We start from the raw sequence: 22,730 nt of genomic DNA, 5'->3' as shown, positions 1-22,730 counted from the left end.
GAGGATGCTATCAATATTATGGATATGTAGATATGTAAAAATGCAAGTACTCATATTTTAATACTAAAAGTTTTATGTGGTTTTGAAATAAAAGTTTTACATATATTTAAAAGTATGTGTTTTTTGTAAATGACTATGGTGACCTAGTGGTGGGTACTACAGCATTTTGGCTAGCTACGTACAGTATGGGTTTTGTTGTGTTTAGAAGCAGTAGATATTGTGCACTATTGTTGACCTAGCTGGAGGGCTTCACTCTTCTTTTTGACCACTCCTTTGTTATCTGTTCTATTATATTTATAGAGTGCCAGGTATAAGCCTAGGTTTAGTGGTGCATAGCAGAGAAGAGATTGAGATGTACAGTATGTGTCAGTGAATGGAGAGAGTTTGCATATGAGTATGTGCATATGTTTTAGCTATGTAGGTGACACAAATGCCGCTAAACCCTAGCCTTGCCCCTAATTGACTTCAGGTTGAGGTGCCTTAATACTGGCACATAAGTCATGGTTAGTCTTGACAAAATAAATAGACATTCTAACCATAGGTGGTTAAAATCCGGTCTGGGTCTGTAGCAAGATATGAAACCAGTGTTTACTTTCGTATACTTCTTTAAGAATTTTATGTAGTTGCCACTGGAACGTTCCGGGAGCTCTGAAAAAAAAACATGCATTAGACAGGGCTGTGTGAGCAGAAGCTTGCCGGCATTGGCCCTTTTGTAGTGTTATGAAATCAGTAATATGAACCTGCAACTCCTTAGTTTGAAGCTGTGATCCAGTTGAAAAAATGCCACATTTAATATTGTGACTTTTGTGTCAATCATATAAGATATGGCTTCCCATTGCAGGGATACTTTAGCCATCATGTGCACTTTAATGCAACTTAATGACACCAACTGATATTATATACCACTCAATTAACCTTGTGTCTATCTGTGATACTGTAACCAGGGTTTTAGGTACTAAATGTTTCTATGAAAATGTCATAGTGAATATTTTTCAACAACAAATAAAATTCAACTTAGAAGTTATGGCTGCGTGTGTTCATATTTCTGGCATGTTTGACCTAAATAGTGAATCAGATTATCCGTCAATCACTGCATTTGTTTCACTTGTATTTATTTCAGTACTCTCAAAGGTTAAGGCTGGCCTGACAAGTGGTTTCCACTAATTGCATAATTTGTCACAAAGGATTTTAAATTACATTTCTTCCAAAAGTGCTTTTATATTCACATTATGTTGAAAGAAGTTCATAAGTTTAATTAGATTTCCTTAAGTGACAGTTTGCATTAGACATTGACTGGGTAGAAAGGACTGTTGAGTTTGATTGTTGAAGAACATAATTAAACTGAAACAAGTTTTCCATGTCCTTATTGTTTTACCTGTTCCAAGGGCTCGGGGGCAAAACCAAGTATTGCATAGCAATATGGTGCTCACCCCTTTTACAATTAGAGGGCTAAGCCTTTCCTCCACAGCCGTAAACTGTTTCATAACCTGCTTAAGTAGCATTAATCCTCATTTATATTCAATAAACATATTGTGAGATATCTTCAAATACATTCCAAGAATCTGGAATTATTCAAATTGTCAGTTGTCCACAGCCCTTATGCTAATTCATAGATAATTACAAAAAATGTATGATTACTGTTAAGCAAGTGTTATGGTTGTTAAATATAAATACAGTATATTGGATATGACAGTCGAAAAGTTAGATACATGGAAATGACTGCCGATAAGAACCATTTGACCAATCTAGTCTGCCATTTTTTGCTGATGTGGAGACTCAGACCTTAATCATTTCTCGGTCTTGTCTTACATTTTGAATAGCTTTTTGCCTATTCAATGTATGTTTAAATTCTCTCACTGCATTACCTCTATCACATCTGATGGGTCAGTAAAATAAAACTTGCTTACATGTTGTAGCTGTAGGAAACCACTGCCAAGCCCAAAATACTATATATACTATATATAATAATGCTGATACTAGTGCAGTTTGGCCAAAGCACACATTCTCACATGGTATGCCATGCCATGGAACTTAATATACAGTAAGGACTTTGGGACATGGCAGGTGAGATTTTGTGCTTTGCTCAAATTAAATGTATCACTTTTGCCACTGCAATAGCTTACGGGCACTAGGATTCAGAGCTTTCACTATTGTTTTTTTCCATAACAAAAATCACAAACATATTATTTTTTTTACATACTGTTATTATGGTTTTAAGTTATTTTATTATTATTAACAGGTAGCTTGTTATCACTTCTGCAAGTTCTTAACTAGCCTTAACGTGCTAAAATTTGTCGTTTGATTAATTTTGCTGGTAGGTATAGGAACACAGATGATCCCGCTGTTGTCTGACTGTAGGCTTCTAAGTCACAAAGGATTAAGTAAAAATTGCACATTCATTTGTTGTCATGGTAACCATATTGTTCTTAATAATAATAATAGATAATGGGGAGGAATTGTCATGGTTACCAACCTTTCCCAAAGTGAGGCCTAGTTATATGGGCTTATAAGCATACCTGGGAACTTCGGGCAAAACCTCGTTTCGCCCGAAGACTCCGGGTGAAAGCACTCCTTCTCTGGGTTACTTGAGGGAAGCTTCAGGTTGCTGGCACACCTCACTCACTGTCCACTTCGCCCCAAAAAATGGCGTGTGTCCTCAGTGGGACCTCATACATGCATCCCACAAGGGGAGCCAGAGAGTTCCCTGGTATGCTTCTAAAATGTTTCAATAAACATTTGGTGCACTTGACTGGGAAAGACAATGGAGACACAATATGAAAAGAAAGAAGTTTCCTATATTTATTAGACACAAATTAGATAATAATAATAATTATAACAGGTGATATCATGTAAAATAATGTTTCACCTAAATCTTTTCACAAATTAAATTTGCGTGAGTGATTTATGCTCCACAAGCAATACATTGACCAACCCTCAATAGTAGATACAATAATAACAATACTGATCATTGTTTTTTTAGGTGCAAGTGAAGTCTGGAGCTATGAATGGCATAAAATTAAACCATTTCCAGAAGGTCCATTCAGTATTTTGAGCTAAAAAGACGATTTTACCTGGTAGATCATCTTTGCTGGTGAGATAGGATCACTGTATTAAGATGAATCCACCTCTTGCAGTAAATTTTGGTTAAACAAATCATGCATGTGATAAATCTGGTTTTCCACAATTTTTTTCTTTCTCAAAGTTCTTCTGCTTACTCAAAGGAGAGGCTACAAAAGAAAATAAGACAAGTAGTAAAGAAAACAAAGTGCATAGATATCTACACATTTTTTAAACTAAAAAAGATGCAATCTACAAATAGTGTTGTTATGGTGATGGGCTTGTTTCTGCCTCCTTTGAAGGTTACCCTGTCACAGGAGACAGGATAGACAGAGTAGTGACTCCCTCACTACCACAGCGACTCCCTGTGTGACCTGGAAAGTAAGTTTAATGTTCTGCAACCCCCTTTGTTTAAAAGTGTCTCTGTCACCTTTATAATCCTCTCACAGACCTCCTACAGACAGGATTTATCCTATTTTAGCCAAGAAAGGGTTCATTGTAGCTGCAGGGAACAGGGAATTCATAGACGATATAAAAAAAAAAAAACCCAGTGTATTTAATTTTGAAATCAAAGAAAATACTAACATTTAGGAATGATATGTTTTCCTGCTGAAGGACACCATGAACATCTTTCACAAATTGGTCTTACAACGTTGTGTGATTACATAATATTTGAGGGTTAATAAAGCAAGATAAATTATGTTTGTTATATATTTAGGAGTCAATTCCTTTGGACTGTTGACTCCACATATGCCTTTTTTATATTTAGGATAGATAGACAGGCAGGCATGCATGACACACAGACAAACGAGGAGAGGTATATGTACACATGTAGCGTGTGACATGTAGCGTCTTCTTTTCAATGTGACTCTTCTGTACATTTGAGCATTGATGCACACATTTTATTTTCCCAGGCTTCTCAATTACGGGCAATTATTTTCAAGGGATTCATGTATAAAGTGGATATAGAGGCAAAGGTGATAATTGTTAACCTTATTTGCATGCGCCTACCCAGAATCCCTTGTGGTTGTGGCAGCACCATGAGATTTCTGAGGGAAAAACAAGCCTTCTGGATGAGTGTTTAATAATGCTTCTACTACCCTATATAGATATATACCCTATATATATATATATATATATATATTTCAATATTTACTTTCCTTTTCAGGAAGTCACCTGTCCTCTCCTATTTCACTTATTATCTGGAAATGTACTGAACATTTTTACATATTTCATTAAAAGAGGTCAAAGGAAAAATAAAATATGATTGTTATTCACATGTGTAAAACTATTTAAAATAACTAAATATTGGTTCTTCTTATGGATATCCCAGCATTAGGATCTTTAATCCAAAACACTGTAGTAGTAACACTGGAATTTCAACTAAGAAAGGGACATAATCTTCTTGTTGGGTAGCTGCATAGTTAATTTAATCTGAGTTCTTCTTAAATGTCAACAGGCAGAAGAGTACCACGGGATAGCCATGCATGAAAAATAGCAAATGATATTGTCCCTTGGACAGGTTATGGGTGGAAAAAATACAAGAAAGGAGGCACACCCTATAAAGCATATACATTTAAATGTGTGAGTGCTGCTGAGTACATACGACAAAGGAAATCCACCCATGCCTAGCAAACACTATTTGAGAGCACCAATAAATATTCTACTTGGCCATATATTGCTTAACCCAAACAAGTACTCAGATTTTGGCGAGTCTAATCTTAACATGGTTGTATTACTATGGAGCTGAATCAGTGAGACTGAATTGCCTATTATTCTTCTTAATATCTTCTCCACACATGAGGCACCAGTGTGGTAGGTGGGCGGCTTAAACCTTAAATGTTGGGATGCTGCCAGGGCCGGATTGTTGAAGATTTACTTAATTTGTAGGAACCTGCGCATCTTGTGAGCGCTGGATTATTGTGGAGGACCAGAATTTAGAATAGGAGGAACATAATTTGTTGCCAGCATTTAATATGAACAAGGTGTGACATCATGAAGGACTTTTTTTCAAATTAATTTTTTAATGATGTGAAAAAAAGATGGGTGCAAGAAAAGAGAGGGGCCTTTTTATATAATTGCTGCAAAAAAGCAAAATTACATTTTTACAGTCATTTGTGAGAATTTCAAGGGACATGCAAGAGAATTTAAATGCTTGTGTGTTCCTTAGGATTTCTCACAGAGGTTAAGTGCAGCTGCAGAGAAATACACCAAAATATTTTCACCCGTGTCTCCAGATTATGGCAATATCAAATGTGGATATGTTTTTTGTGTTATTTGGACTATACGTAACACAAATCACAGCATGCCCATTACAGGTTCCGGATGCGAATTGTTCACCGTTGTGTTTTTGCTGTGCCGATGTTGCTTTTGGAAAGGTTTAGCAGCCCACAAGTTTTAGCCAACCCCACAAAAGTATATATTTATTGAAAGCAGACAAGACAGGGTACTTTCCTAGGAACATTTGGACACTTACCATGCAGCCATTTTGCCACATAAATATGCAAGATTGTTCCATCAACATTAATTGGCTCATAACCCTCTATGTACCAATTAATGCCAGACATGGCTTAAAATGGTAGCATTTCAGGGACCACCATGTTCTGGGGTACCTATATTTCCTCATCAGACATATTATTTGTATGTCTCATCTTTGAAGGAGTGCAACTGACTTATCTGAAGCATCGTATATTTGGTCAATAGCTGATGCTGTTAAGGTGATATGATCAGATGTTGAAAGAGTGGCCTCATCTCCTAGAGCGCTGCTGCTCTCACATGCCAGGATGACAAATGCTTCCTCTGCACTATACAAGTTTAAAAGTATTTTTTAATCCCTAATGCTAAAACCCTCTACACCATCCCCAAATTCCCTTTTACCCAACATACTAAACCTTATGCTAAAACCTCCTCCACTATCCCCAAATCAGTTCTACTCACCAAACTAAACCTTACGCTAAAACCCCCTACACTATCCCCAATACACACTGTCCACCAAACTAAAAACTAAACCTTAGTACCTATATTTTTTTTTTATTTCAAATGAAAAAAGGAGGGAGGCTGGATGGCACAAGAAAAGGTTCTTGATGGCTCAGGGGGTGATCAACCAAAGAGTTAAAATAATGTGGAAAGCAGTGTTAAATGTATCATGATGTTCTCTCTCTCTTTTCAGAGACATGAGCAGGGAACATGGGCAGGGAACATTAGCTATGGTACATAGATGCATGTAATTTTTGTGATTGCTGATCACATGACTTTAGGCCGATAGGATTGGGTCATTAGGAACTGCCTCGGTTGTGAGGCAGTCCCCCTCACCGTGAACTGCCGGGTTGCATTCCCCCCTCTCTACCAAATTTTATTTGTTTTAAGTAACAAAATTAAGGAAAATGCAACAAACTCTATTTCAGGAACCGGTAACCTAGAAGAAGCAGATGCCCTCCTGGATCCATACCTCAATAACGGCTTGCATTTTCCATAGGACGTACTATTACATTCTCTGTCGCCTAGCGCTTGCTTCAGAGAACATCCCGTGTCACGGAGGGGTTAGACGTCTGTGCAAGTATAGTTTGGTCATACCCATTCCCAGGGCGCTAAAGTCTAACTGGCGTTAGTCCTGCAACTTCCCAGGTATGACTATTACTCTGCACAAAGCTTTCACTTCTACGCAGGGTTCTTTGTGCAGTTTTTTACGGTTCACAAGTCAACAACTTGCATTTGAAATACAATATACTTTATTAATTTGTGTAAAACATAAATGAGATGATATAAAATTATAATAACATTTTACATTAAAGGTTTATTATTTTTCATCCTGCTGTTTCAAACGGAATAATGTATAGAGAACCACATCAAATGTATCTAAAATTCAGAAACATGATACAAAATGTTTTTATTGTTTCAGGTGTATTTACTTGTAAAATGCCCGGGGATATAATAGTGAGCCATAGTCTTCCCAAGAGATCTGTCTTCTGGTGTAAGGTGAGACAGTACCAGAGCTACAAACGTAAAGCAGACTGTTGTCCTCTTTATAGTACTGTATATTTAAACAACAAGGTTTTATAAAATGTATTTGCAAGTAATGTATACTACTATTTGGGGTTTCTTACTACATCATTTGTTGGTGGGGGAGTTGAAGAGTTAACCTCCTTGACTTCAATATTGATTGTGAAGGCCCAACCCCAGCTTTTGCTGCTTAAACGGCCAAGCAGCCCCTATATAATACATAGCAAATCTAGGAGGATTTCTAGATATATCTTGCCCAAAAATGCACATGCTCCCAACCATTATACGAACAGCAGAAATAACAGAGCCCTTAGCATGTTGAGCAAATGTGTTGTCTTGGATCCTTGAGCTCAGTTGCCGACTCCCCCTGTGAAACGTGTAGTTATGTCAGTGTTGGAACTATACATCATATGAGTATTGCAAGAGTATTTATTAAACAGAATGCGGTAGTGACAGCAGCACAGTTTTAACTAATCCCCATTTAATTATTTTTTTTGCATGATTTCCATTCATGTAGACAAATTAAATATCAGTAATTCAGAATTTAAAGCAAAGACAAGAGATACCATGTTATTGAAATATACTGTTAAAATGGGTTGTTCGAAATGGGATTTGCATTATTGTGTAATTATGTCCTTTAGATGACCTATTTCCAATCCAGTGCGACAAAACTTAAATGTAATAAATAATATTTATTTTGAAGGCTAATCTTCAAAACAGCTTTTAAAGGATTTTATTTTGCTAAAGTGTGTTACACATAATAAAGATTACCAACAAACAACATTTTACCTTTTCCACACAAAAGATACACATGAAATCAAAAGTTCTATTTAAACGCTGCACAAGGGATTGTTAAAGGAAGGGTATTTGTACACATTTTAGCAGATTTGACCCTATCACCGTCAGCGTAAATCCTTCTGGCAGAGACTGGGGGGAAGTTTCCTGGACTGGCAAGAACCAACAATGTTATAATCTTTGTATTGCACGTTTTAATCCACAAATTATATACTTCAGCCGTAGATGCCTCTATGTAAGGTAGAATGGAGAAATTAAACAACTTTACAGGATTTAGTAGATGTCTGCATGCATTGGGTGTGTTTGGGAGTGTTGATAAAGTCTGATTTGTCATTTAGCAATGATACATGGATCAAAAACTTGGAAAAGACTGAAGATGAATGTCAATTTTCATCACCACATGGGCGGGTCTTCAAACCTGCAGATATACAAATAACAACCATATTAGTGGATTTATCACTTCAATCATAACTTGCAATTTCTGTACATATTTCAATGAAAAAGGTAATGGCTGAAAAGAATATCTGTGGCAGAGACGGGAACAGCTCCCCTGGCCACAGACCCCCATGTGGCTGCTGTTCTTGTTGCTGAGTGCAAGGATATGACATCACTTCCTGGTGCTCTTCCTCTTAAGGATGTGCGGCACCAACCATGGTATGTAATGGAGGCTGTCCTCCATAGTGTAAGTGAGATGGCTAGGTAGATCAGAGATATCAGGTAAATATTATAATTATGCCTTATAATGTTTATATAGAGACAAGCTCATAATGTTTATATAGAGACAAGCTTAATTACATATAATATTTTTTGGAGTAGCGGTAAATAGCATTGGTGGTCCACAAAAAAATGATGACATTGAAAGCATTCTCATATGTGCTAAATAAATATAAACCACACATATAAACATGCATATAAACAACAGTTAATATATACAACACAACAGTGGCATATCTTACAGTAGCTTCTATATTTTGTTGTCACCATGATTCTAATTTCCTCATCAGCAGTGCAAATATTATATTATTATTGGTGATTATGCTTGTGTAATATATACATGTATATAATTGTCATATTCTGATGATTTTTCACAATTCTTCATAATGACCACTAGAACATATTGGTACATGATGCTTTTTTCCTGTCAAGAGTGAGATTTCCCGGTCACTACTGACAATACGAGTGCTGTTACACTCCACATAGCTAATCCTTGTGATCATAAAAGCAAGGCTGTAGAGCCCTGCTTTCCTAATCTTTGTGTAAGCATCACACAAGGAGACCCGAGTAAAAAGAGGGGGAAACAAAAAAAACAACCAGTGATGTCATTAGGATATCACCTAGGGGCATACCCTACACACAAGAAAGATCTTGGTTTTTACGAAGAGCCAAGTGGATCTCTAGTCATGTTCAGTTTTCTAGACCCTGGTCTCTGATATTTAGGAAAAGTAAGATGTAGGCTCAACATTCTCACTGTTCTAGGATAGGCCCATGAAACAAAACAAGCAAAGTATGTTGCTATAATCACAGAGACATTGTGTGTAGTTGATACGAGTCTGCAGTATAAATATGGAATGTCAGATGAGCCCAGATAAATTACAGTTCATGAGTGGCCTTGTTCTGGAAACATGTGCATCTGCATTAGGTTGCCCAAACTTCTGCATGACTGATAACAAACGCAACTGTCCTTAATATTTCCTTGCTTCCTTCTGAAACCTCCTTCTGAAGCCACCCAAGGGTTTGTAACATGGTGACATACCGTATGTCTTACCAAGTTCTCTCTCTCTGGTCTCTTGCTTCTCTGGCACACCAAAGAAAAGCTCCTAAAATGTATTGAGCTCCACTCATCAAATGTAATAAATCCTGAAGTATAATTTTTGATACCTTTGGATTAATTCATATTAAAATAAATCCAAAGGTATTAAATAACAAGGCCTCTTTCCTTTTACAACATTATATCCCCTGATGCTGTTCATGCAGATGTTGTATTGGTGTTCTAGTCAACATTTTATTTTGCTATTTTGTATTCTTCATTGGTGACCTTTAAAATACACTTTAAAAGAAAGACTGCTATCTTATCTAAAAAGCTTTTGAACAGATCACGAATGACCCCTACCGACATACCTCCCAGCTTCCCTTATAGAGGGAAGGTAGAAAATGCAAAATATAGGGAAAAAAAGAAATTGCATTTAAACCCATACACATCTAGAGCATGTAAATCAGTTGTGGTTGTGGGAGGTCTATGCAAACAACTGTATGTGTCTTAAAAAGTTGTATACACACCAAAGCAGGTTTACACTTCATCAGAATACATGTATGCAAAAGCATAGGGAATGGCCAAATGAAAAGAGATGATAATATTACCTGGGTGATGTTAGAGGAGAGCAGATTTATCAGGAGATATGGAAGGAGATGAAACAGCACGTTTCTAAGCTCCAGAAAGAGTGTGGGTAGGAGGCTGTGCAGAGCGGCAAAAGACGACGTGGGAGAGGACAAGGGAATGGGAGAGTGACAGGAGAAGAAATGAGAAAGGAAGAGCTAGAAGGAGGAAAAGTAAAGGGAGAGAGGTAGGTGGTCAGAAATAGTTGAATGTTAAAGTAAACAAAAAAATGATAATAGCAAAGACAGAGTAGTAACATAACTATAATGAAACATTGAGAAGCAGGTATTTGCACAGTTCTAGGTTTTTAAGGATTCTATGCAACCACAATTGGAGGGACCCCATTCAATAATTATAATAAAAACTATGTTATTCAAATTATACTATAACATAGCATAAAATTATTACTCTTTCAAGGCATCTCTTGTGGCATTGGCCATAAGAAGTGTGTTATTCTGTGTACATGGTAGCATCACTTATGGGACGTAATCACGTTCTAAAAACATTATATTGGGGTTTTTTCCCCTATCACCTACACACACTTGAGATGGTGAATGTCAAGGAGGTAGGGTTTTAACAAAACATTCTAGGTGTCTTCCTTAGTTAAGGATAAAGGTATAGAACCCATGTGTGCACAAATATACACTATAGATACAGTACCAATACCACATACAGGCCTAAACCGTAAAACCAATGGTACCTTCTCACACAAGTTACCCCTTGTAGTATCTCTCATAATGTGTGTGCACTGCCCCGATTCAGCACTAGGCATAAATGAACCAGACCAGACCCAAAGACAGCAGATTAATTCACACAGACATAATGTAAACAGCAAAGAATGGGCGTGCCTGTAGGAGATCACGTCTGCCAAAATAGACACAATATCTAAGATTCCAGGGTCACTGTATTACTGGGGAAAGATATGGCAATAGAATCTCGTAGTCTGGGGCAGTCTATAACACCAAAATCATCATCTTGTGTCAAATGCTACATTTCACACTAACAAGTCACACATCTGCCTGCATTTCCCTTTGAAATCACTACACCAATGCAATGCCTGAAGAAGGGACCTACATAGTCTAAAAAGCTAGCAATTAGCCAATAAGAGTATCATCTTTACCAAATTTGCTCTTAGCTAAGGATAGTTGTTAATGTAACTAGATAAGTGACTTAGAGCAGCAATCATTTTTATTAGCATGCTTATTGCATAAAATGCTTCGAAATTTAGTAGGCAGCCACATGCTTAACATACATATGAGGGACTGTCAGGCATTTGCCCCCGCTCATTTGCCCGGTATACCCAACGACCAGGATAGTCCAGGCCTGATTTCATTAAAATGCAGGTACAATGTTCTTGTAATGTCTCTCACCCTATTAGTGGCTGTGTTTCTGGAGACAAGCTACTCATGACTCATGACTTAGCTGAACATAAATTTAAAGAAGGTCGCTTCCAGCAGCTTTTCAAAATCATTGCGGGATCACCAACTCAGCGCTGATGCAATTGATTCTGGATGTTACGCTACCAGGGGAGCATCATGGCAGAGCGAGTGCTCTGGTTTTATTCTTTTCCTCTATGTATTCAGTAAAATGTGTTTTTGTTGTGAAACAAAAACACATATTTCTTTAAATGATATGCTCTGTGGAGTTCACTGGTAACACAGGGTCAGCACGAGTACATTTCAGTTTAATTCAGATCTTATTCCCATCCGCTCCCGAACACGGAGGTCTTAAGCTCAGTGAGCCATAATAATTGATTTTTTTCTAAGCATCAGTGTACAGTAAACACATCTAGCCTTCAACTGTTCAAAGAGATAATTAGGCAAGATTTTTCCTTCTTTGAAACAATTCAATTGAATATACTGTATAAATATATGAAATGGCATTTTGCTGTTGGGATGGAAAAATAAACTTTATGTTGCAAGGTATTCACTGACAATGAAAAGTAACTAGCATTCCTTTTAAAATGTTACATATTTTATATTACATAAATTTTTTGTCTCTTGACAACACTTACTGTAATTGTGCTTTCAAGTACTTACACATCTAAGTATGTTTCATATATTAACTATATACTGTACTTTACGTTACAAAACAGCGCCTAAGGCTTCTTTTGGATTACTTCCATGGGCACAAGTCAATTTTATCTTCTAAATGCACCCTTCTTGTTAAGTAATGCCGATATTTACCTTAGACAATGCCAGCTGATAAATTGGACCAAAGCCCAATAAAGGCATAGTTGAATTACTAAATATTGGGACATATGCCACAAAACATGTTAAACATTGTGGGTATCCTGTAGAAATTCTAGCAAATAAGTGGTTAGACTGGAGTGAGCATGAAGCAATGCTTAACAGGGCTTTTCCACTTACAAGAAACATGAATTATTCTTAGATATTAATTAAATAAACTTTAGCAGATATAACTACAATGCAGATGAACACAAATCAACATACATAGGTTTGCCGATATTTTCATGTTTCTGTTTAACATGCAATTACGCTGGTTATATTGCACAGTATTTGGCTTTGAAATAGTATCACATGAACCTATTGTAAGTGAAGAGAGAGCTTTGTGTCAGGTAAGAAGAAAGATGGACGAGGAGATAGTGGGACAGCTGCCTGCTGCGCTGACGGATAGGGAGAAGAGAAGGAGGCAGGAGATGAGGGAGAGTGTACGTATATATATATGTATATAATTGTATAGTATGTGTTATGCTGTTGGATATCGTGTATATGTATGTATGGTGTAAGAATAAGTTTGTGTGCATGTATATTCGTGTATGGTGTTATAGTGTGTGTGTGTGTGTTACTGTATAGATTAAGCATGAGTCTGTGTGTTAATATTTTTAGCATCTGTGTGTGCATACATTGTTAGCATGTTTATATATATATGTACATGCAATAATCACCTTGCAACATATATATATATATATATATAAATATATATGTTGCAAGGTGAATATTGCATGTCTCTTCTTCAAATCATGAATTTCTGGGCATAGTTACATGTCATAGATGTGGTACCAGTGAGGAGATGAGGACCAGCTAACCCAAAAGCCCAATAAGACAGTGGCCGCAAAGTAGAATCAGTATTATCCAAAAGTGGACTGCATTGAACAGAAGAATGCAGTAATGAAAGAATTCCTAATGTCTGAAGTGTGTAGTTAAGGTGTATCCTAGTGTAATGTGATCCTATGTCAGACTGCAAGCAGAAGCAGAATATGAAAACCCAAATTCTTCAAATAATAACAAACAGGTGGACAACTGGCCCCCTGCCACTCAGTCTGATTCTGAAATCTTTATTGAACTGGCCTAATAAGATTTTCCCATCAAAGAAAATTAAAATCACTTGAAGCCGTTTTCATTTACCAGTAAGGCATTAGCATGTTTTAGCATGCATTATGATTGATATTAAGCATAATAATAACCAGCTGTCTCACATAAAAAGTCAACATTAAGGCAATATTTCAAATTTTTCACTAATTTTATAGAAATTTGTAGATGACAATAACATCTGCAGTTCTACAATCTGCACAAATCTATACAAGGGAATGGTTCAGGACAGAAAGAAGTTTCAAAACCTTTATAAATATGATATGTTCAGGTCATATTAACCTTTAATGTTCATAGAATGATAACCATGTACGAATTAAACTGCTTATTTCTAATCACATATAATTTCATAAAAAGGTACATACAGTGGCAGTGGAGTTTTTGGTTATCAAAAAATGTCTTATTGGCCATGATTAGCAATCTTTATTCACGTGTACTTTTAAAGTATGTTTAAAATGAATAGTCTTTTGAAGCATTATAAGAAGGAATTCATTTCAGGAGGCATCTCATTATGTCCACCAGAAGCCTATGTCTGGAAATACCAACTACCTTACTATCTTTGGGCAAATTATCCTTCCGTCCTTCCTGCTTGCACATACACATATAAGGAACAGAGTTCTTTTCTTACAGAGGTAAAATAAAATAATATTTGGAAGGGTTCCTGTAAGTATTTAACTGCTGACCATAAAAAATACTGCTAGAAACCCAACTTTATGTAGGTGAAAGTCCTGAAAGGTCAGTGTTTTTTGTTATTCCTTTACTTCTCCTGGATGTGTCACTAAGTGTAGATAAAAAGTGCTGGGCAACAAGTAAATAAACTTAGGAAGATCAATGCGGTTACAGTAAACAAACACAATAGGTCATATCATTATGGAGCATCCTTGCTAGTTGGAATGACACTAGCAACTTTTACAACTACCAAGGGTGGCTTTATGTCTATGCTATAAAACCATTGGTGCAGTAATGTTAGCATTTTATAGCAGTAAAGTTGTATCAGTAGAAAGCGTATTAGTTGATTTAGCCTTACAAGCCTTTGAGTCTGTCTTTGAATTAGCTGATGGCTTAATCAGGCGTTTATTGGTAATCCATATCCTCCTACTTTTACTTGTTTAACTAGAAAATGTGGAGACACCAACAACCAAGGACATTTAAAGTTTATACCAATAAACTTATTTAACCAGTTCAAACAAAACTATCAAATGTTTTGATAATTAAATATTTTGTTTACTTAAAAGGAACTTGAATTTTGTAGCAAAAGTAGACAGAACCAGCATATCAATTGGCTTTTGTTCTAAAGTATTATCCTAACATTTAAAAAAAAGCCAGGACCAGTCATCTTCCATCAAAGGCGACTACAGGAAAGGAAGAAATATCTTAATTGTGGAGCCTGAGACCAGGTAGTTAAGGTGGCCTTTCCATTGTTTAAATTAAAGTGTTTTTGCAATACATTTTAATGCATGCTTTTGTGAAAAATGATCATTTGTGTACTAAACTATGAGATATTGGATTTAGAAGTGGCGGATCCTCTGATTTAGTTAATACGTGTGTATCTGACTTCTATGATATAGAGAATAATGGATCCTCAACCATAACTTCATCCTTCATCCTAGCCAGCTTTTGTCTGTGGTGTCCACTAGGTTAACTGTAAATGTATGAATAGTATGTATGAAGGATGAATAATTTCTGCATCTCTTTAACTCAGGTGGCTGTTTAATTAGCACATATAAATCTGTTTCAAACAACATTCTCATTTATCCGCTTGGCCTCATAGAGAGAGAGAGAGAGAAATCTTCACAACTGGAGGTATTTGATATTATACAATTGGTGTTGACAAAACAGTACCTCTCACGTTGATTTTCAACTTGTAAGAAAAACCCTTAAAATATTACTAGATGGTTATCAACAAGAAAGGTTTTAGAATTCAAATTATTTAATTCATCATTCATTCATAAATGAACTCATTCATAATATAATGTGTCTATATCTTTTTGTAGAATTCAGACAACAGAAATACAAACAGCTACAGTGGATACCAGGTTACCAGCAACTACAGTGTTAACATAAACCTGCTGCAGCTGTGCATTGCTTTTTACCGTTAAAGATAACAAACACAACCCATAACACTGCAATTACTAATCAAAGCATGTATTTATTTTACAAAAACATTTATTAAAATATCCATTAAATACCATATAAAATCGGTACGACTATGACTAGGAGTGCGTGTGTGATATCACATTTTGTACACCAGGCCAAAGACCGATCAGAGTTTGTTCTACATGTCCAATATCCAATCTAAGGAACCGATTAACATATTACAGCTAGAAGTTAATTGAATTTCTGATTAATTACAGCATTGTAGGAGTGTATTGGTAAATAGACCAGCAGGGAAATGTTTAACTCCTTCCTTCTCTTGTGTGCAAGCAGCGGGTTTGGTTGCTGAGGTTTATTACCTCCTGTATCACCCTCTGGGCCCTGTAGGCAGGAGGCTGTCTCAGGGAGAAGGAAGCGTAAAGGACCAGAAAATGTAGATTATCCGCAAAGAAATAGGGGGTCCTGGAAATTAGGGCACCTAAGCGCATGCCTAGTGTGCCTAGTGGGTAATGCAGCTCTGCTTATACGTATGTCAGTAGAGGCTTTTTGAAAAGGTATTGTGTGGTCTCTCATGAGACCTGCTCAGTTGTTAAAGTAAAAGTTATCTTGTCAGTCCAATGTACGACCTGATAAGAATCTGATGTTTTTGGGGTTTGTTTTTGCCGAGTTGCAAAATGTTTATTGAATTTTCTCCTAAGGCACAGAGAAGAAATAACGGAAGCTGCATTATCCTTTTGAATGCACTTCCCCTGTTCGCGTGGTATGCGCATGTTATCTCTGAGTGCAGCCCAACATAATACAATGGCAGTACCTATAAATGTGTGGGCAGATGCCAACTCTGCGCACATTCATTGTACAGCTCAATATGTTGTATTTTGACGAGGGGCACTCTCCTTCCATTCCAGCAGTCAGAAGTCTTATCATTGCTGGCGGTTTAGAATCTTTTTACTCCCTGACTATGGCTGACTTTACATAAGGCCCAAGCACAACAACCCCTTTAATCAGAAACATTTAACACTAAAGGGATCAGTGCGTCAAATCAATTCCATAATATTAAACGCATTTTACTAGCTAATTACTACTGCTACTAATAATAAGATAATTTAAAATTAAATACATAGCAAAATGTGAATTACAGATATGCGTATTCTGTTGTCATTCTGTTTAATTAAATAGCTGGAATAATTGAGTTGGTAATAAATAAACAAAATAGAAAGCTCACAGGAAGACATGTTATGTCACTCGGCTTTTATAAAAAGCACAACATTTAGAAACGGATTGGGCAAAATGCATGTGAGGAGAATGATGAGTGCTGTGGTTAATAGCTGAAGAGGTACACGTTCAGTGGGGGGAGGACACAGTGGTGGTCTTCTCCACCCTGCGTTAAGAGCAGAGCCCCCTGGCCCACCTTGGAGGAAATGCACCCTCCGGGGAGATAGCCCAGGCCTGTTATAAAACAACTAGAACGTGCCCTTTTATGTTAACTTACTTTTTACATATGAATTACAAACTGAGTTATCTGACTATGAAATTCAGTGAGCTTTGTTGGATTTAATACACTGACAATTATTTATAAAGATTTTTCTGGTAAAATGTAAAAAAAAAAAGGCTTGTCACTATAGCAACTGATGGACTATTCTACTTCCTTGGTAGCTATGACGATAAGACCACTTTTTAAAATTGTGCACTAAGATCACTTTTTTCACGGCTAGTTTCTGATGTGTGCTCAAGGCAGATTGACAGGTATTATGTTACCCGAGGCAAGTGTGTTTTAAATTTGTTTTACCATTTTTTGTTCCACCTCCTTGTTCGATGGCAAGTGGCTTGTGAAAGGATCAGTGGCCCTTTAAGTGGGTAACAGCAGGCATGTTTGTGCACCGGAGTAGTTGGATCTTGGAAAAATACTCCATTTGCTCCACATAAATTATGAATTTGGTTGATTTATCCCAAATTTACAAGTACATTAAGCATAAAAAGTAAAACTACTTTGTTACTCGATTTTCCTTCACCACAGAATATATTTCTTCTAAAAAGAATAGTCTGTTACTCATCCTAAATATTACTATTGATGATAAAAATACATTTTGTGCGAAACGCGTTAAGCATTTTAGTCTTTTTTCTTCTTTTGCCCTCCTTGATTTTACTGTCCACGGACGTTTAAGAAATTCATTTTTGTACATTTATGGACATCCCTGTGTGATTTGCTGGTTTCGGCTGGCACAACTATTTGTTTTTATGAATACAGACTGCAAAGTTGAAAAATAGTCTGCCTAAAAAATATTTTTTTTAAATAAAAAACAGATATTTTATTTCTAGGATTAGTAGGAGAGAATGTGTCTAACACTTTAATACATAGCACTTTTTGACAAATACAAGTTCAGATAAATTTTACATTGTATGTTGTGTTTTATTATTTATACCTATTTTCTTCTGTAAATTTCACTCTGATTGACAATTACTACTGGTGCAGACATCCAAGAAATGTAGTGATTTGGTTGACAATAAAACAAATTCAGATTGTGCGGGGGAAAAAAGTTATGAATATTTCAACACTGATTTTGATTATACAACAGAATACAAGATTTCCTTACAAAAGCTACAATATATATAGAATGAACATATGCTATAATGTTCTTCTCATGCATGACTGTAACATTTATTTTATTTTAGGATTGGCTAAAGATGACACAATATTCTGGAGTATAATGGTTTGGCACTTATTCGTCTAAGGGATTCCTAGAGCAATCCCTTGCTTTGGAAAAGGTAATGTACTTATGGTTTATAAATGAAGCCATCATACATGACCAAAAAGGAATCATAAAACAATAGTAAAGTGTATTTTTTCACAATTAATATAATAAAATGCAAAAAAAAAGGCACTTTAGCGCTCAAAAGAACAAATCTTTAATTTAAACCTCTTACCGAGATCGAGGGATGTTTTCTGAACTTTCTCTCCACCAAACATCTGAAAGCATTGCCTCGGGACTGGATCTTTTCCCATATCTTACAAGGAAAATAGAGATAAATATCACTGTTTTAAATAAGTTCAGCATATGTTTGCAACACTTATTTCTAGATATAGAAATATATAGATGCAAGAATAAGTCGGTAAAACAAAATGCAACAAATAGACTCAGCATTATGTGGATAACTATGTGGCACTAGCTTTAAGTTCTTAAATTAGCTCCAAATAGTAGATTTATAAGCTTATGATAACCATACAATATATTTGCTTTCAAATTGTTAGCAAGTGCAGTTCGCGGTTAAATAGTTTAACTCATTTGCGAAAACTTTAGTTTTAATCGCTGTTATTACTAATAGCACATGGAGTGGAAATGTATGAAATATGCTAAACATACTAAAATACGCTAAGATTTCCCAGATGACAAAGAAGTGTAAGAGAACCTTTTCATACTATTTGCCCTGGCGGCATGCATTTGGGGATTCGAGGGATTAACTTATTGTAAGAGGCAGTAGAGCTGATTTCAAATTAGCACGTAAAGGTATGATGGCTGATCATTAATATGGAGCTTTTATAGAACTGTGCGAATGTATTCAAAGTAATTAAATACCCTTCAGAACAAAAACTCCCCGTAGATTCAAACTACATTAACAATTTAAAACTGTAAGAATCAATGTACCCTTCAGAAAACTAATCAGTTGGAAATTCCAGAGAAGGACAGAAGTTTTAATAAATATTGAGAATTCCATTCTTTGTTTAATGAATAAAAGTGTATATGTATATATATATATATATATATATATATATATATATATATATATATAGTACAATGACATTGACTTAATGTCTGGCAATGTAGTAAAGAAGTAAAAAAGGGTGCTAAGTTGTATAGCTATAGGCGTTAGTAGTAGAAAGAGGAAGGCGTTTATACCACTCTACAGACCTCTGTTCAGATCTCACACAGAGTTTTATGTACAGCACCTGGGACCCCATCTCTAAAATAGATATTCTGAAGAGAGTTCAGAGAAGGACTACTAAAATGGTGACTGGTTAGCCGGGTAAAAAGGAAAAAACACATCAAGCGCCAGTTATAATAAAAGCACCATCAGTTTTCATCAATTATAATTTAAGAAAAAATGTACATAAATTCCCGATTTATGTTTAAATTCAGTTTTGTACAAAGATGCAGAAGCATTTTTGATGTTATTGTTTTTGCTACTTATAGAAATATACAAAGGATAATCACAGTTATGTACTGTAGTTTGTCAAATCTACAAATTACATCCTGTGGCTACATTATAGCAGCTGCGGAACATTCCTGGCTCCATTTAAGTTAATATATCAATTAAACATGCAAATTATTGCTTTTGTGGGATAATGAGCCTGCAAAATATATAGCTTCAAAAACGACATGGCTTGACATGTCTATTATTTATTCAATCAACCAAATACCAGTCTGTGAAATAACGTTCTTTCACTGCATAGCCAGTTGACACGTATAGGAAATACAGCTTTGCTTGTATGGTTATATAGGTGCGAAATTGAAATAAGTGACACTTTAGCTAAGTCAGTGCCAAACAAGCAGTTGGGTAATCCCACAGAGAGTAACGATCAATGTAAGTGGCAGTTAATGACATGGCCAAGTTTTAATATATATCTTTCGGGGTATCTATTTATTTTGTCTAGTAATATTTTTCTGTGAGTTGTAACATCCTAAATTACATTTTAATAAACGTATATGTGGACAGGGGTGTGAGCAATGCTTCACGTAACCCCTGTGACACGAAATAAAGCAGCTTTAAGCATTAATGTGATTCACCCTTTATGTTAGGAAGCACTGCCACAACACATACTTTCCCTCTGTGTTCTGAAAATGAGACTGTATATTTATCTAGGAGCTAAAGTCCTTAGGGAACGATAAGCTTCCACCGGGCTGTTCTGCCAGCATGTTTCTCTCTATGATGGGTTCCCTGTAGCTCTGAAAAAGGCTTAGTTTAAAGTTAGAGATTATTTCTCACCATGCCTTGAGCTTTCAGGCAATTCTAAATTTTCCAGTGTGTGCAATTTCTCTCTGTATTCTTTTATCAAGTCATAGCAGCATTTTGTGAATACTGTCACAACGCATTCCGCTGAAAACCTATGTGACTTTGCCTCATGAGTTCACCGTGATTAACTCTGAACACCTCTGATGCAATTTATTTTCTACCATAGCTCTTCAGCAATATATATATCTAGATATATATATATATATATGTAGATATATAGATCTCTCTCTCTTTAATATTAAAGATTGAAAAAAATATAAAAGCCTTGGCTATAGTTTTAGTTGTGTTACACCAAGTAACTCAAATACATCTTGGAGTAAAATGTTGATGTTGAACAGAAAAATAATACATTTTGTCACTGAAAACAGCATCTATACGAATATAAAAAACACAGCTGAACTGATGTTGGCACACAATGCTATTTTGCATTCTTAACTCGTTTTTGGGGACAATGATATATATTATATTACTTTTCTTCATTGTATTTGTTTCAGTTTGTGTTTTCTCAGTGTAAATTGCTGATGATGATAAAGATGCCAGTATTCATAAATATATATTCACATTGAGTAGGTATGGCCATAAAAACGCCTACTCATCATAACTCAAAAAAGTTTGGAAAAATTAAAAAATAGAAGCCGGTCCGAAAAGATTTTGGTAGAATGATGTCATGATTCCGAAATGGAATGGACTTTTCCTACCTCTGTCTTGTTATAAGGTTGATATAGTGCCTCAGTGCAGAGTAATATTTGGCCATGTCTTCTGCCGGTGCGTCTTCACCTGGATTATCTGGTTTTGAAGGGTAAGCCTCTGCAAATGTTCCCAGGCATATCAGCAAAGACAGACATACAGTCAGTGCCGACATCCACAACCTCATGCTTCCCTGCATCTGAAAATAAATGTCAGGACATATCCGTTATTGCCACCCAGATAGCACCTTATCAAAATCAAATCAAAAAGAGTAAAGAAAAACAAAACGCAACACAGACATAATGGCCATTCTTATGTCAAGGTTTAACCCCTAAAACTTTGTTTCAGTATAGCACTGGCACTGAAACATTTGAAATAGTAATATACATGGCTAAAAAAGAGGAAATGTATTTTGTTTTCCGTGTGTGTCTAATTTAGCATTTTAAAACATGTACAAATAATGCTTTCATTTCTTGTTTCAGGGTTTGCATTTTTACATTTGTCTGAAAAACTACACTTCTCTCAATCATTTTTTAAAAATCCTTGTGACCCCGTCATCAATACGAGACTTTCTTTTGCAATAATGGTAGAATGACTTAAACATGTAAAAAATATATATTTTTACATAAAACAAAGCGGAACGCAACTAAATAATGTTCTTTTCATCATTTTAGTTCATCTTAAAGATTGAAGCTAAAAAAGGCAAGTGTGTAGAAATTCCTGTGTCAGTTTGTTTCATGCGTGAAATAAGGAGTATAACATTTGAATAAACGACAAACTAAAAGACTTACACAGCATAAGCATAAAAAACAATACAGTTAAAAGTTTATGAAATTGCTTTCAGGACCACGGAGAGCTCTAGTGAGCTATTAAAATAAAGTAACGACCCAAGCACTTGAACACCAAGATCAAGACAATAGTACTTACGTTGGTTTCTGTAGATCGCAGTACACTAATTTCTTTTTTTCTTCAGAGTCTGCTTGCTTTCCCTTTTTCTGCCACTCTCTCTTTTTTTTGTCTTCACGGTAATTAGGATTAATCTGGCTTTACTTGTTCTCCGTGATCACCAGCTTTTGTCGTATCTCTGCCATGCTGTGGCTTTTATACTCTTCCTCAGTTGCAGGAGGGGCCTGGGGTAATCATGCCTTAGTGACTCCAAGTCATAGATCTCCTCCCTGCATTGAGGAAGACCCACGTCACAAATAAGTTAGACCTGAGTGACAAGGGTCATGTGGAAAGGAGGGCGATTTGCGTCTTATATTTTTAAGATGTCAGAGGAGCTGTGTGCGATAAAGGAAAAAATGATACGTGTCAAATATGATATGTAAAACATGCTGAAATACAAAAATCTGTAGTATTATAGTCTTAACATATAGTAGTAGGCA

General features: G+C 36.0%; 1 protein-coding gene across 2 annotated transcripts; it reads right to left on the bottom strand.

Annotated features, from left to right (window-relative positions):
• Window positions 1-7,766: 7,766 nt before the first annotated feature.
• Window positions 7,767-22,499, bottom strand: NPY (neuropeptide Y). Of its 2 annotated transcripts, XM_053468429.1 has the most exons (4): window positions 22,273-22,442; window positions 21,357-21,544; window positions 18,574-18,654; window positions 7,767-8,269 (listed from the first exon to the last, which is right to left on the bottom strand). In XM_053468429.1, exons 2-4 carry the CDS (start codon window positions 21,542-21,544, stop codon window positions 8,245-8,247), a joined length of 294 nt encoding a protein of 97 aa, XP_053324404.1. In that variant the 5' UTR covers window positions 22,273-22,442; the 3' UTR covers window positions 7,767-8,244. The 2 variants fall into 2 exon arrangements, with proteins under 2 accessions (XP_053324404.1, XP_053324405.1); XM_053468430.1 differs by lacking the exon at window positions 7,767-8,269 and having other exon boundaries at window positions 18,570-18,654; window positions 22,273-22,499.
• Between the last annotated feature and the right edge of the window lie 231 nt (window positions 22,500-22,730).

This window comes from Spea bombifrons, chromosome 5, assembly GCF_027358695.1.
Source record: "Spea bombifrons isolate aSpeBom1 chromosome 5, aSpeBom1.2.pri, whole genome shotgun sequence".
NCBI classification, from domain to species: Eukaryota; Metazoa; Chordata; class Amphibia; order Anura; family Pelobatidae; genus Spea; species Spea bombifrons.
This window is presented reverse-complemented; position numbering and strand designations above follow the sequence as displayed.

Excerpts from the sequence above, each read along its gene's own strand:
- NPY (XM_053468429.1), bottom strand. The coding sequence starts at position 21,544 with ATGCAGGGAAGCATGAGGTTGTGGATGTCGGCACTGACTGTATGTCTG. Across the intron at positions 18,655-21,356 it reads AACCTTATAACAAGACAGAG|ATATGGGAAAAGATCCAGTC; the intron begins GTAGGAAAAGTC and ends TTTCCTTGTAAG. Across the intron at positions 8,270-18,573 it reads GAAAACATCCCTCGATCTCG|GTTTGAAGACCCGCCCATGT; the intron begins GTAAGAGGTTTA and ends GTATATCTGCAG.